This window comes from Anopheles stephensi, chromosome 3, assembly GCF_013141755.1.
Source record: "Anopheles stephensi strain Indian chromosome 3, UCI_ANSTEP_V1.0, whole genome shotgun sequence".
NCBI classification, from domain to species: domain Eukaryota; kingdom Metazoa; phylum Arthropoda; class Insecta; order Diptera; family Culicidae; genus Anopheles; species Anopheles stephensi.
The window spans coordinates 62098374-62113628 of NC_050203.1; the positions used below are offsets into that span (position 1 = coordinate 62098374).

Genomic DNA, 15255 nt, shown 5'->3' on the forward strand with positions numbered 1-15255 from the left:
AGAAAGTAGAGCAAGATAATATGCATTGTAAGAAGTGATTTGAAATGTTATTATTCTTATTTTTCCTCCTTTTCTGAAAATCTATGCCCGTTAACAAGTAAGTATCGAATCAATGTTCCGTTACAGTCCGGGAAAACCGAGTATGTTGTAAGCCAGTATGGTCACTCCTAGCGTGACCAAAAATTAATACGTAGCTCCTGTATGCCAACATAAATAGCCAGGATAGAGGGAGGGGGATTTAATCGAATAATAAGCAATATTTCATTCGGGTTTATTCAACCATTTTTGACCACACTGAAAGCACACTGTGAATCTTTCGCATAGTGTACTGCGGATTGCATACATTCAGGCGTAAATCCTGCAAAGCCTTACAAATTTTGTCAGGGGGGGACCTTCTCGAGTCTTTTACCAAAAAAAAGAATAACAGCATTTCAAATCACTTCTTACAATGCATATTATCTTGCATTACTCGCTGTCCAGTAACAATATTAAGGAACAATACACAATGTTTATATGAAACGAGTTATGACCATACAAAAATCCCACTGTGCAATAAAAATGACAGGCCACAGTGCTGCACACAAAAGATTCCAGGGGGGGCCATTCAGAGTAAAATTACATCAGCAGCAAGCAACGCATTCCACAGTACATTACAGACAACAAATTACAGTACATTTCTTTCCTTATTTGAAATGCGCGCAACGATTTTTTTTCTTTGTACCAATTTATATTACTGTAATAACACTTCTGCTTCCCACATTTATGAGGAAGAACATTAAACCGACTTTGAATTGGTTTTAGGTTCCCTTTAGTGCAGTATGCACCACCAACCCACCCCTTCCACTCCACCCTGCTGCTGCCTTTGAACAATCTATCCATGTAATTAACAGTACAATTTCTTTCAAATGGATTTACTCCTACCACTGTTGTTGCTATTACGAAGGAACAATATTATGTGCAGCATCGTACCTCCATATCGCCCTAGTGCCTTCAGCAGTCTCGTATCTTAGTGTTGCTGTATAATTGAATATCGGTAAAGTGGTGCAGCGTAAAGAGGAAAACGGTGATTGCCGCCGCTACCATTTCGAACCAAACTGCTCGTGTTTTTGTGCTCTGGATGTAAGATTTTAAATAGCATTCGCTAATATTTGTCCATACGCATATGCGCAACGACAAAACCCCGTCAGTTTAATGCTTTTCTTCTTTACCCGCCGTCATACGCCGTGTGTTTTCATTTAATTGTTTCATATCTTTATTTTGCCATTTTCGTTCTATATAAAAATAAATACTTAACCATTCTCTCGTTACAGCTATTCTGCAACAATGGGGGTCGTCGTGTGTGCACGAGTGGCCCACACGGCTGCATTTCTCCCCCCGTTTGTTAGCTTTATAGTATATGGGTTTTGTGAATCGGCTTGTTTTCCACTAGTTTGCATAATTATCTACATAGCAGTAGCAAATAATTTGTTTCGTTTAAGATGTTCTCTGCTAAAATGTTTGCTTCTTCTTTAGGTTTTCGTCTTATCCACCATGGGTTTTAACGTTTTTGGAGCACGACACGTTTTCCCGGATTGCTTGTCTTGGGTGTATTATAGCCTTGCCCATCATCACTATTATCACTCTTATTTACACAAACACAAACACTTGAAAAGGCCTCTGCTTTTTCGCTCTCTTAACAACAAACAGATGTTGATTCAACATTCATGCTTCCTCATCACATAGCCTTTGCATTCGGTTCGTAACACGCCTTCTTCGATAGGGGTCGGTCGCCACTCGTTTCACAGCACCTTGCAAACAAACCATTCTGATATTCGACCGTTCATCACGTTATCATTTTACCGCGCGATTTTTGATGTGCGTATTTTCCTTTTCAGCAGTAAACACAATAGAAAATAGTGAAAATAGTGGTTATAGTGAAGCGACATTCTACAGCATTCTAATCAGCTCTTTTTTCCTTCCCCCTTGTACATGGAAAGATGTTAAAGCTCTCTGCACAAGCTTAGCTTTGTCCGTTCCTGTTTTCTATCTAGTCTACGTATGTTCGCTTCAGCCACTAACAAACAGAAACATACGGAAAACTAACTACCGATCGGCCTACTTGATCTGTCTCTATTATTCTCTCTCTCTCCACTCGCTCTATTTTGAATGAAAATGAATTATCAGCATACATTACCGTGCGTGGGTAAAGTGAGTAAAGGATGAAAAGAGTGATGAACATAAAAAAATCCTGCAAAGTACAGATACGATTCAAATTCGCTAGTTTTAGGGCGCAACATTTGTTTGAAAATTATTTTGTCCCACTCCTTTGCAATACTTCCCTCCCATCCATTTATCAGTTAACGGTTAATGGTTGGTGTTGTGTATACTACCACTCTACACAAGCACGGTGCCAGAAGAAGCAGGTTAAAAATTGCATAGTTAGGTTCTATAGAAAGCTATATCGTGTTTCGCGATATATTTCAGAAATTGATGTTTTATTATAGACTGCGGCGGCACTCGCTTTAGGCCTCACCTCAGCAGATGGAGGGAATGGTAAATAGTTGGCCAATCAAAAGCTTAAGATAAAGAGTTGAGAACCGATGGCAAACATAATAACGTTGTTCTTTATCGCGCTGCTTGTTAACATTTTTCTTAACAATCGGTATGTCCAACTATGGGTTTGCACGAGCTTTTCCTGGGAAAGGTTCGGAACCGGGACATGAACCAACGTGGATGATGTAGGGGGTTAGTTGGGCATTTTATGTTACTCGACTTGACGGAGAGGAAATTGTATTGCAAGGAGGCAGACACAGATGGGTGTGTATTAGAACGTAAACCCCTTTTTTTGTAGAAAAGGGTGAAAATGGATATTCGTTGTTGATTGGACTAGAACAAATAAACAGGATACTTTAATTGGTAATAAAAAAGAGTTAAATTAATTCTACAACACTCCTGCTAATTATTGCCGTGTGATGTGTAAAAAATGTTTTCAGTGAACCATGCGCGGCAAGCAAAACGCCCTTGATGTGCCATTATATTTTATCAGAGCAAGCGACGAAAAGTCGGATACCACCAAACCACCATCTGTGATTGAAACATAGTCACAAAGCAGGCTGTGCGATGTAGGTGGCGATGTTTCCAAAAAAAAGGAAAAAAAAAGCTTGAAATGTTTAAATGGCATAAGTTTAACAAACTTCTACACTTAGTTACCATTCCGTCATAATGGGCGGGCGACGGGCTTAGTGGCGTGATGGAGCTCTAGGACACGCCGGAATGTTCGATTCTACTTGAAGCTGCTAATACTCTTCGCTACAGGAGCGGAGCGCCACAAACGAAAGAAGCACCATGAAACTTAAAAATACTGAAAATTGTTCTATCTAACAGCAACAGTGGCGACGGCAGTGTATTCGAGGGTCTCCACTTTTCGTGCTTTACAAATCATGAAGGGGAGAAAACAGATAAGAAAGGCAACATCATTCGTTGGCGGTCGGCATCTTCCTTTAGGAATTCTTTTTTTCCCCAAAATTGAGAAAAAAAAACTTGAATGGATTTGCGCGCGCGCTTTTACCACAAAATATAGCCATGGCAGGCCCTGGAGTGAAGAAAGAAGAATTAATTTTCGTCAACGGCCATTGTGGGTGATTAATGTGTGTGCTAGTGTTTGTATGTACGGGAGCGATACTTAAAACTTGGTAGAAATAACTGAACTTAAGTTACGATGCGACACGCCACTAAGCAATAGGAAACAATCGGTTGTTAAAATCAAAAAGGTGGATTAACGACGTGGCTCGCTGGATACTATAAACAGGATATGGACTATCCCATTTTGCTGGTCCTTTGTGTCTACTGTCTCTCTCCGGCAGGAGCCGCACACTCCTTTACAGCAAACCACCCTTGCGTCCGAACAGCAGGGAGCTGATCGTACCGTACACGCTCTGACCAAGCGAACGACTCTCCTCCTTGGCGGTAGATTGTGTAGTTGCGGCTGCCGTCGTCGTCGGTAATTGCTGCTGCTGGTTCTTTCGACTGTCCTTGCCGCTACTGGACGTCTTGCCGGCTGCTGCCGGTTTGTTACCAGCCACGGTGCCGAGATCGGGTCGTACACCGGGACGGCTAGAGCCGTTCACCGTGCCCAGATCCGGCCGCTGGGAGCCTCCGTTGGCACCGTTTAGAAGATTGCGGCGCGATTTTTGCCGTTGCATCTGCTTCAGTCGTGCCGCTGTCGTTGGTGAAGCTGTGGCCGATGTAGAGTTACCCGTTGTTTCCTTCGTTCGCGGTTCCGATTCGAAGCTTGCGACGGACGAACTGTCCGAATCGGAGGACATGGCCGTACTGATGCCACTGCTTGCACCCGACGACGAAGCCATACTCTTCAGACTGTCATGCGACAGTCCCTTCGTTAGTACGGCTTTGATCGTTTCCTTATCGATCGTAACGAGATCGTCCTGCTGGTGTTGCTGTTTGCGCCGCTGGTCCTGTAGGTGCTTCAGGCTGGTCAGTTGTGCCATCGGGCTACGACCACGACCGGTCGATGCCGCCGTGTAGAGCGCCGAAGTACCGTGCAATGCCAGCGGACTGATGCCCGGTGGATGCTGGGGTGGGAGCATAATATTTTCCAGCCCAATACTTTCAACCTTTTCCATGATCTTGATGGAGCGTAGGGCTTTCTTTTCCAGCCGAGACAGCGCGACCTTGTTGCGGGATATTATTCGCGACGGACGATCGGCGAGATCGGAGGCGGAACCGTGGGCTGCTGCCGTATTATTGCTGGTCGAGGCAACGAACCGCTTGCGCAGAATGTCAGCCGTCGATGCTAGCAAACCGGACAGAAGAGGTGGTTCTGGTGACATTGAACGAGTGGATGACCCATCTGGAAATAGGGAAATTAGTTATTAATTACAACGTCTCTACAGCCACATTAAATTGTAACAGATTAACATGTTTTAAACATTCATTTGAATAGGTTTCTACCAGGAACTGTAGAACTTACCAGGACTATTGCATGGTGTCACTGTGGGTGAAAAGTTGGGCCCGGCGGGCGTGTTAAGTGCACTGGGTGTGACAGCTTTAATGCCCCGTTCGTTCAACATCGACGCTAGTCCCATGTTCACGCTGAACGTCGAGCACGAATTGCGACGCGATAGGCTCGAGCGAGGTGTCGATGGAGCGGTCGGTTGACGCGTTGGACACTCGGACGCCATCTGGGAGGACATTTGGGAGGGTGGCAAACTGAACGTAACGGCCGCGGTACCATCGTCCGGATGCAGTACGGTGCTGTTGGTGTAGGTGTAAGTGCAGCCAAACGATTGGAATCGCTTGCCAGGGTGATCTTCCGTATCTTCGTCTTCTTCAACATCGGACAGAGAGTAGGTCTGTAGCCCGAGCTCATCCAGCCCGCGGCCTCCCCGTATCGTAACGCCGGGTCGCTCCTCCAGCAGGCCGCTCAGCGTTGGTGTCGCCAGTCGCGACCAGTGATGAAGCGTTTGTGAACCCTCGATCGGTTTCACTATCTGCAGCTTCTCCGGAAGACGCCACTGTCCATTGCCGCTACCCGTTGCCGATGACGAAAGGCCCGATAGTCCCGAAGAACCGGTCGACATAATACTGTCCGGTGTGCGGCATCCGAGCGGTATACCCGTCGGCTGCTCGTCGTAGCTGTACGTGCCGAGTGGTGCGTGCTGCAACATAGCACGCCTAGCGAGCACTTCGGCCGGAGTCAGACGCTTCAGGGCCGCCTCCAGATCCTTCGCTCCCGGTGCACCCGGAATGCCGGTCTGTGCCGGGCCCGGATAACCATCCTCGGAATCGGCCGTAAGACTTTCGCGCGAGTACGAACGTCCACCGAGCGAGCTGCCACCTCCACCGTACATTGTGCTGTACACCGAGGAACCGCTCTTGTACGAGTGCGTCATCGTTGTAATGCCGGCGTTACCGCCACCCATATTGTTGCCAGTAGTGCCACCCAGCCCAGGATACACGTACGGGGCCATCCGTGGCTGCGAGGAAGAGCTCATCGTCATCGATCCGAGCTGCGAGAAACTATCACTGAACCCGTTCGGATTCGCTCGACTAGCAGAGCGCACGGTTTCGAATACCTTCCGATAGGCGGGCACTTGTTGTGTGCCAGTAGCAGACATCAAACCGCCCATAATGGAACTACCGCCAACACCGCCACCACCACCGAGCCCTCCGCGCACCGAATCAATGCCGGAATCAAGACTGTGCTCCGAGTACAGCGAGGTTTCCATCAGCTCCGATTGAAGCGAATCGGGTGCGGCAGGCATGCCCGTAATGCCTGGAATGAGTGAACTACGGGCAAGCGGTTGCGAGCGTTTCCGCTGACGGCGTAGTTGCTCCTGCGTTTCCTGCAGCAGATTTAGCACCTCTTGGTAGCGTAGCTTAAACTCAGCCAGTTCACCGGCGAGCAGGTTTTGGTTTTCTTTGGTGATGCTTAGCAGCGAGGACGCCTCCTCGTTCTCGGATGTCAACTGGTGCAGTCGTATCTCGGCTTCCGCGAGCCGCCCCGTAAGGCTAATGATCTGTTCATGCTGCAATCGGTTTTCTTCCTTCAGTCGTTCAAGTTCCAAATCTGTTCACGAGAAAGCAGTATGATGAGAGTTGAACTACAATTGCTAGCTTTTGCTGGTAAATACTTACTCAAACCATCAAACTCGCTGTTGGCCGTGGTAAGCTGGTTCGCGATATCCGCCATCAGCCTGCGTTCCTGCTCCTCGCACTCGTCCGTTTCCTTCACTAGCTGGGCCGTTTCGGTTCGCAGGGATTTATTTTCGTCCTCCAACTGCTTAACCTTCCGCTGCAGCAGCTCCAGGTTGATCGACTTCGATGCCGTCGGTGTGACTGCGTAGAAAGGAACATACGTGTTGGCGAATTAGAATAAAAAAGAACGAAAGCTTTTCGCCAGTTTACTCTCCCGTGCTGTTTCACAGCCAGAGAAGAATGTGAGCATGTGAGCATAAATTTGAGTGAAGCAAATCGACCCGTACAGAACAAGCGAATGCAAGAGCATTTCGTCGCAGTTGTTGCTGCTAGCGATAAGCTGTTAGTAGCGGGACGCTGGTAACACGGCATCGCCATCGAACGGACCAACGCCATCGATAGGCAGTAGGGTAGAGCAGTAGTAGTGCGTTTCTTGTGCTTATCGCCTTTTATTCACAGGGCAGAGCACTAGTACGGCTGCTGCTACTCCTGTTTAGAGACAAGCCCCTGAAGCTTCTTCGACCACGGCAGATTCGCGGCTGTTGGTGCTTGTGCCCCCTTTCGACTGTAAAAACATCCACAGCAACACCTCAACCTTAGGGAGTCTTTGAACGAGGCCGATTATCAATCGAAACCCATCATCATCCTTGGGGAGATGGGCCACACAAACATTGGGCACACGTAGTACGAACACACCAGCTCCCTTGTGTCAAGAGCGACGTTTCCAACCGCGAACAGAACACCTTCCCGACTGACGGTTGGTTCCATTTGGCACACGCGATAGAGCGTTTGGGTTTCATAACCAGCTCCCGTTTTCTATGCCTTCTTTATTGATTTTCAGTTATTTTGGAGATTTCTGTTTGTTTCTTCTTGCTTTCGCTGTCCCTACCAGAAGTACGCGGAAGGACACGATTACAGCACAAAAAAAGGCAGGCAAACCACACGCCACGAGCCGTTACCGAATGGCGGGCAAACTAAACACCACGGTTCCATCGATTTTTAGCTCGATATAATTCTATTACCGAACAGAACAGAAGTTTTGTTTTGATGGGTCGCAGAGAGGAGAGGACATGGAAATATTACCGCAGCAGTTGTTTTGCCGTTTACGTGTCGAAGGTTTAAAATTAGAACACTTGCCACTGAGTGTATTCACTGCACTGCTGCATCCACCCTCGATGCATTCGTCGGTGTACATACAAGAGCCCAGCCTACACAACTCCGTGCAAATGAGCCTCGTATTGCGCCGCAAAACCGTCGTTTAATTGCAACAAAGCGGACAGTGAAAGGAGTTCACTCCTCTTGATAAGACACTGCGTGATTATTTTACGCGATAACGCGAAGTGTTGGGTCTGTTTCAATCCTAATTAAAAACGCCGGTAATGCGAAGGAACACACTCTGGTTCCATTCTTTTCACAGCAAGAGGATTTCATTTTTCATTTGCCTTACCGGGGAACGATCGAGATAAGGCAGGTTTGAAGATGTCAAGTTCTTTGCCACTTTATCTCGTCCCGCGTGTACGTCATCGTGCTGGTTTTGATCATATGGCAAACGTATGATGCAACGACATTTACTTTGCTAAGCGAACACTTAACGATATATTTTATTACAGCACCGATTAGATGAACAACGCATTGTCCTTTTGGACGTTCTGCTATTCGTGGAGAAAGTTTGTCATTGGAAGGTTATTATGCTCACCAGGTGAGATTTAATCGACCGCTTCAATAGCTTTCACTCACGTCGCTTGATCACACACACATTCCAGCTTTGAGACTAGCGGAAGATTATTTTTCGTTACTATGAAAGCGAATGACGCAAAGAATTGCATCAGCCGGGCTACCATACGGGTACGGGTGCAGCAAGCGCAGGAAAAAAATTGCATTGTTATGCTACAAAACACTCTTTCCACGTCCTACGTCTGTCTGGCACGATAGTGGCATGAGTGAAAGTGTGCTGTCGAAACTGTTAATTTTAAAATCCATTCTGCTGTCAAAAGGTCGAAAAGGGCAGACGCCCTTAAAGGCTAATCGCGGTTGGAAAAGCCGCTCGCCTTCGACTGGATTTTATTTTCCGTAACTTCATTCTGAGTCATCCTGAGTTCATTCAATATAAACCCATAAGACATTAGATGATATATTTTGGATAAAAATTCTTACCATTCTCACTGGTATCGTCGGCATCGTTCGTCAGTATCCCGATCAGCTCGATCTTTTGATGCAGCTCGTGCGAGAGCTGCGCCCTGTTCTCGTTCGTCGTTTTCAACTCCTGCTCCAGCTCGGCGACACGGTTCTCGAGTTGCGTATTCTGCGCTAGTAGCTCCTTGCCAATCTGTACCGTCAGCTCGAGGTCCTTCTCTTTCTCTTCCAGCAGGCGCGTTACGGCATCTATATCGTCGTACGCGCGGGTCATTTGGCTCACTCGGTTACCGCATAGGACTGTGTGGATGGAAAGCAAAGCAAACATACATTATTATTAGCAAAACTGGCACCAACTTTGAAACAACCCAACTGTCAAACCATTCGTATACCGTTGCTACCGGACAGTAAGTAATATTTGATAGTAAATACAAGAATCGAGCTATAATCGAACGAAAAAAACGAACATAAACGCTACGCATGGTAACTACTACCAAAAGAGGGTCACTATGACGTGCTAGATATGGGACAGATAATAAACAGATTAAATTGAAGGGGATCGTGAGTATTTTTCAGTTGATCTATAAAAACCACGATCTTTGCACACGCGACACGCGAACAGTTTTGCTTAGCAAATCCACACCTTTGTCCACAGTAGGCAGCATTCATTTGAATTTGTTCAAACACCTTTCTGGTCACGATATTGCATAATTATTATTATGGTTACTGCTTGAAGGACGCTTCCGCTAGTAAAGGATTGCGCCATGAGCAATGGAATAAATAAGGCAGACACAAACACACAAACCATGCGCCATAATTTTCCCCACACGTAATCCAGTTTCCGAATAGGACAGTTTTGTGCTACTCCCTTAAATAACGATTGTAAGTGGGCTGCTCCGGGGCAGCCGTTCGTTTTTAAGTACTGGAACCGTAATGGAGTATATCCTTTCCTTTCAACCAATTATACACCTCTCTCGTTACCGTTTCAGAAGGTTTCGTGTTTTTGTTTTACTGGCAGTTTTTGTTTTATTTTAATGTTCACCACCTAAACAGCAGCAATTATGTTGCGGAATTGGTGCAGAAAAGAAATGGTCATTTTTCATCTTTCTCATGGCTACCGATGATGCTTGAGACAGCGCTTAAAAGTTGTTTAAAACGAAAGGGCGCACGACGGGGCAGTTGAAAGATGGTTTGATTACGCAATTCCACCAAAACACCAAAATCATTCAGAGGAAAGTAATCGTCCGGTGTTTCTCGATCGGAAAGAAGACGGTGGCCGCGCTGCTGATCCAGTTTTGAGTCAGCAAAATCGCTGGCAGAAGAAGCAGACTCGTGACGAATCCATTAAAAGAAACATTATGAACCAGAGTAAATAAATTAACGAAACTGCAACAATAGACAAGCGGGATGATGTTTTGTACGTTTTTTTTTTTACTGATCAGCCTCCATAGAGCACAGTAACAGTTATGGAAATTGATGTACTGAAGTACATTCATCAGCGTGAATTACAAATAAATGTACTGATTGCTAAAATTCAATACTCTGCACCTCTGGCACATAAATCCCGTGGGAGAGATTGAAATAATAAAAAAAGCAAACATCATTATACCATAACCATAAGCTACGTTTAATTAGAAAACCATTTCACACACCCCACAAATCGTGCTTGTTCTCAATGCCATAAAATGCTAATGGCAAATAAGATGTTAAGCAGCAACACCTGACAATTCAACACGACAAATGAGCCATTCTTTTACCGTGGAAGAAAAGTGAGAAAGCGAAAATAAGTAAACAAAGCGAGGCAAATCCCAATCAAGCGCCAAACTCTAGCTTGTACAAAGTACATGTGACATTGATGGCTTCGTGACCTAAAGGAAAGAATAGTACCCCCAACCCTGCCATCGACGATCGTGCCACCTTTTTAATGAAGTCATTATGCAACACAATTCGTTCCTCTCTTCGCTACTATTATTTACTTAAAGATTACTCCACTGGGATGGACCGTGCAGACTCTGTGTTGTGTTGTAGGGGTTGCATTGTTAAGGGAAGAGGAAGGTGCAAAATTCACGCTTTCTGGCAGCGCGATCAAACGCCGAATGAGATTGTTACAGTACGACACGTACTTTGTTTGGTGGATTTGCATTTTGCTTTAAATTTTAAACAATGTTCGTACCCAAACCACTATTGACTTGATATGTTTTAAAGAAAGCATTTGGATCCCCGTACAGCAAAGCACGAAAAAAGCACGCTTTTGATGTTATAGAACCGATCAAAAGGCAAATGTCATGAAAATGGGAAAATAACAAAGTGGTGTTTAACACAAAGTTTCCATTCATCGCCATCCCTACAATTGTTGTGACTAGCACTCCCCGTTTCATTTTCGCCATTGTAGCTAAAATATCTTCATTCACTTTTGTTAAGAAACGTGAGCGCTGTTGTATCCCGCTGTCCTAAAATTGGTGCCAGATTCCCGCAGGTCAAACAAACCCAAATCGAAGCTCGTTATCGAAGTGCATCAACGTACGGAGATTTGAATGGTATACCCGTAGCGGTGTCCAATTATTTTATCGCAGATGTTTTTCAAACCTGTAAAAAACAGTGCTTTCAGTTGAAATCATTAACCATGCCGTGAGAAAGAACTCATGCTGGTCATCTATCAAACTGTAATTCGATAAGCAATGACTTCTTGCAGTGTTAATTCGAAGTAAATTTTTGAAAAAAGTATCCAGAAAAAAGGAGCTCAGAGCATACACTACATCAATTCATGCTTTTACTTATTTGTCAGCGTATTAGACCGGGATTCTTCTTTAACTAATTTTCTCAAATGCTAAACTTTTAACCTGAACGGTGTCGGAGACCTCGCCCGCGCACACTTCCTCGTGGGCACTTATCTCTTATGGATGGTGCATCCCAATTGCGGGTTGCCACCGATGAAGAAAAGCTAATAAACGAGCCTGCCGCTGTTGATGTACGATCATCCACCGATCGCAACACATTATACATTACGAAACAACAAACAAACGAAAGCTTCTTATTAACCTCCCTGTTGGCCCCATCGGTCTGTGGGCGCCTCCGGTTTTCGGAACCGTTCCGACCTTTCACTTCGATCATTCTTCCTCCGAACGATCGGGGCTAATTCGATTGCGATCGTTTCCACCACCGGTGGGTAGGTTGTTAGCTCCGTTTTCGCTTTCCTTTTGCGAGCTCGCCAGGAAAAACGATCGATTGGCGTCCTGGAACGTTTAAAGCCTTCGCAAGGTTACACATTTCCGAGTGGCTTTAATTAAACCTTTGGCACCGTGAATCCTTCTTGAAGGGGTTTGTTTCTAATACCTTCGCTTTCTTCTGTGTTACTTGGTACGGTGGAGAAACCAGCAAACCCACTTGAACGGGAAAAGTCAATTGTGTGTAAGAACACGAAAGCATAATTTCAGCCTTGGTAAATAACAGGCAAGAAAAACAAGCAAGATCGTATCTTCCCGATAAGCGATCGTCTTGAGCATAAACATTTACGGCAATGAATTGCACCCCATGGACGGAGCGTGGGACTAAGGTAAAGCGGTGGCTCCAGCAAATAATAAACCTCAAAAGCTCCAACAGTCGATCAGATTCATCTCCGCTCGTTGTCGAGCAAAATTCCAGCGGTGTTAAAATACTACCTCGCTAGTCACATCACAAATAATACCTCCGATATTGCTGAAAAGGCCGTTAGCCTTCTAGTGCAACTGAACTGAACGATTTTCACCCTTAAACCTCCCTCCTCTATTCATGCGGACAGGCAGGTATGCCGAAAGGTCCGGGACAGGAACCGGGACAGGCAGGTATGCCGAAAGGTTCGATTCGCTGACATTAGAATTGAAGGGAGAGTAAATATTTTCCCATACTTTTTTCGATGAAATCGAAAACCGGGTCTTAGTGAACCGCACCTTGTTGTCGGCACCTTGCTCCGTGGTGAATGAGTGAACCGGGGCCGTCTTTGCCAATCCCTTGGCCCGCTAGCCCTAAACCTTTGGCAAGATGGCAAAGGTAAGGGCTATTACATATTTTATTGTGAATCAGGTGAGTAAAAGTTCAAACGCCATTCGATCAGCAAACTACGGCAACAGGTTTGCAACGGGCAATGCAGTGCAGGGGTCTCCTCAGGAATGCTGGAAGAAGCAGGGCCCTCGAATCAGATAAGAAACGCTTAACAAGGTGCTGAGTGGGTGTGCACGTTATTAAATTCAGTACGGTGCACCAGCTAAAACGGTTCGAACGAAAACCTTGGTGTACATTTAATTTCCTCTACTTGTTTGCATTTGGTAAACGAATTGTGCAATTAGCGGCACCAATGCAGATTTTGAACGGGAACAAGATATTGAGACAGGATAACAGCATTTCGTGCTGTTAAGGTTAAAAGACACTGCGAAAGTTTGTTGTGCAGCATTAGTTTTTCTTTTTTCCGGCTGAGAAATAATTATTCTTCATTAACTCTCTTGTCAGGGCCATGAACAGACGATCGTGAAGGGCCTCTCCTGCGCTTGACGGAAGTCGACATTGCACTTAATGAGAATATGAACGAACAATCTGGTTTAATTGTAACTTCAAGATACCAAGCAGTAGTAGCTTCAATACAAACATAACAATTGATTAATAATTAGGTAAAGTACAGTTTAATTGTAGTATAGTTATTAAGGAGCTATAGGTATGGGAAAACATTGCACATAGCTAGCATACAACAGCACACAACACAAATAAAATAGCCAAAAATCACACAACAAACACACACTTGCAAACAGAAAAGAACACAGCAAGAAACAAAAATAAGAACCTCAACCAATCAATCTCTCACTCTCTCTCTCTCTCGAGTTACGATTAATCAACGAGTATTTTGTGCAAGAAATCATCAAACCTTGTCGTTTTCCATCACCTTGCCGCTCAACCTTAACACCACCTGCGCCACCACTACCGGTGGATAGGGTTGGCGAACGAAGGTGATCCTCGGACGTTTCCCCGGCCCCACCACACCACTGCTTCTTCGAGTCACATGCGAAGCTGACAGAACTGACCACAACAACATTCGGTGCAATACGTTCCTCGTCCCCGTGCAATATATGTGCGGAAGAAGCGACACCACCATAACCACCATCACGGCTACTTAGCGTACTTTTCGACGTGGGAAGCAGCTTCGGTGTGCCTCGGCCAGCTGCAGTGGAAGACGATGACGAGATTGACCGAGACCGAGACCGCGACCGTGCCCGGCGGATAGTGGACAGCAGCGTTGAAGCAATGCTCGAAGAGGAACGCTCTTCAACATCATCACTGATCTCCTCCTCCTCTCTGCGAGGATGTTTCTTTCGGCGTGTAATCCAGCTCGCTTCCTTACGTTGCTGCTGCTCCGGACCATCTTGGAAGTATTCGGTGGAAGAAACGGGTGAGCTGTTCTTCTGCAGCCGGGATGGTGTGACGGATCCCGGTAGCATCGGTTCCGAGCGGCAACTACAGTCGTCCGGTTCGGTTTCCGTTTCACTTGGGTTTGTGTCTGTACCGTGGTCATCATCGTCGTGTGCAACCGATTTTCGAGCCTTCTTCTTACGAAACACATTCACGGCACGGGACAGCATTTTTGGCGATTGCTGTTCTTTTTTAGTTTTTGCTAGAAGTTTATGGTCAACGACATTCACGGCAATATTCGTAAGATGACGGCGCAGGAATTGTTTTCTTTTGTGATGTACTCATTAAAACTTTGCACAACCTTTTTTCGATCACATTTTTAGGGAATGCTGTAGAGAATCCATACATTAACGTCAAAGGTAACTTAAGCTGCTGATTTGATCAGAATGCTTTTTTTGAGAACGCAAAGTACACTCGTACGCATCTTGGCTAAGGATAAAGCCATATTTTTCTGTCCATCAAACCTCAGTATTGGATCGTGTATGAAATAAATATTAGCATCGGTACACAGAGGAATGTTTTATTCCCGTTTGAACATCGAACAGCTTCCCGTTGGCGTACGAAGCAACACCGTAGATAAATAATCAAATTATGATTAACCCACTTTCCGAAGCCGATTGCTTATTACGTGCAACAATTTGCGACTCTTGTTTCTCTCGTCTTTCTGATTCCCTTATTTGAAAAAATCGATTCTTTGCTAGAATCTGCATAACGGTCTAGTTTTCGTTCTGGTAGCGAAAACATAATATTTTAACTGTTTAATCTCATTCAAGCAGCATGGCAACGATAATCAGTAAACGATGATAAACATTGCGTCTAAATACGGTAAACGGCGTTGCAAACAACAACACGCTGCACTGTTCGTCTAGAACTTCAGCAAGAAGTTTACAACCATCGGTCAAAATTATCACGCCAACCTACATTACTCATGCTGATGTGGAGAATTGTAACTTTCTGTCTCTTCCACAATAAAACATTTGCCACAGATTAAGA

At 45.3% G+C, this 15255-nt stretch overlaps 1 protein-coding gene across 13 annotated transcripts in view; it reads right to left on the minus strand.

Moving 5' to 3' along the window:
* Nucleotides 1-1228: 1228 nt before the first annotated feature.
* LOC118509319 (trafficking kinesin-binding protein milt) overlaps nt 1229-15255 on the minus strand; it is an 81974-nt gene continuing 67947 nt past the window's right edge. For 12 of the 13 annotated variants that reach the window (XM_036049776.1, XM_036049777.1, XM_036049774.1 and 9 more), the window contains 4 exons: nt 8851-9129; nt 6637-6837; nt 4970-6568; nt 1229-4849 (listed from right to left, as the gene is read on the minus strand). In XM_036049776.1, the coding sequence (XP_035905669.1) occupies nt 3858-4849; nt 4970-6568; nt 6637-6837; nt 8851-9129 (3071 nt within the window). In that variant the 3' untranslated portion in view covers nt 1229-3857. Of the gene's footprint in view, nt 4850-4969; nt 6569-6636; nt 6838-8850; nt 9130-13720; nt 14592-15255 lie in introns of all 13 variants that reach the window. The other variant, XM_036049773.1, reaches the window with a different exon arrangement.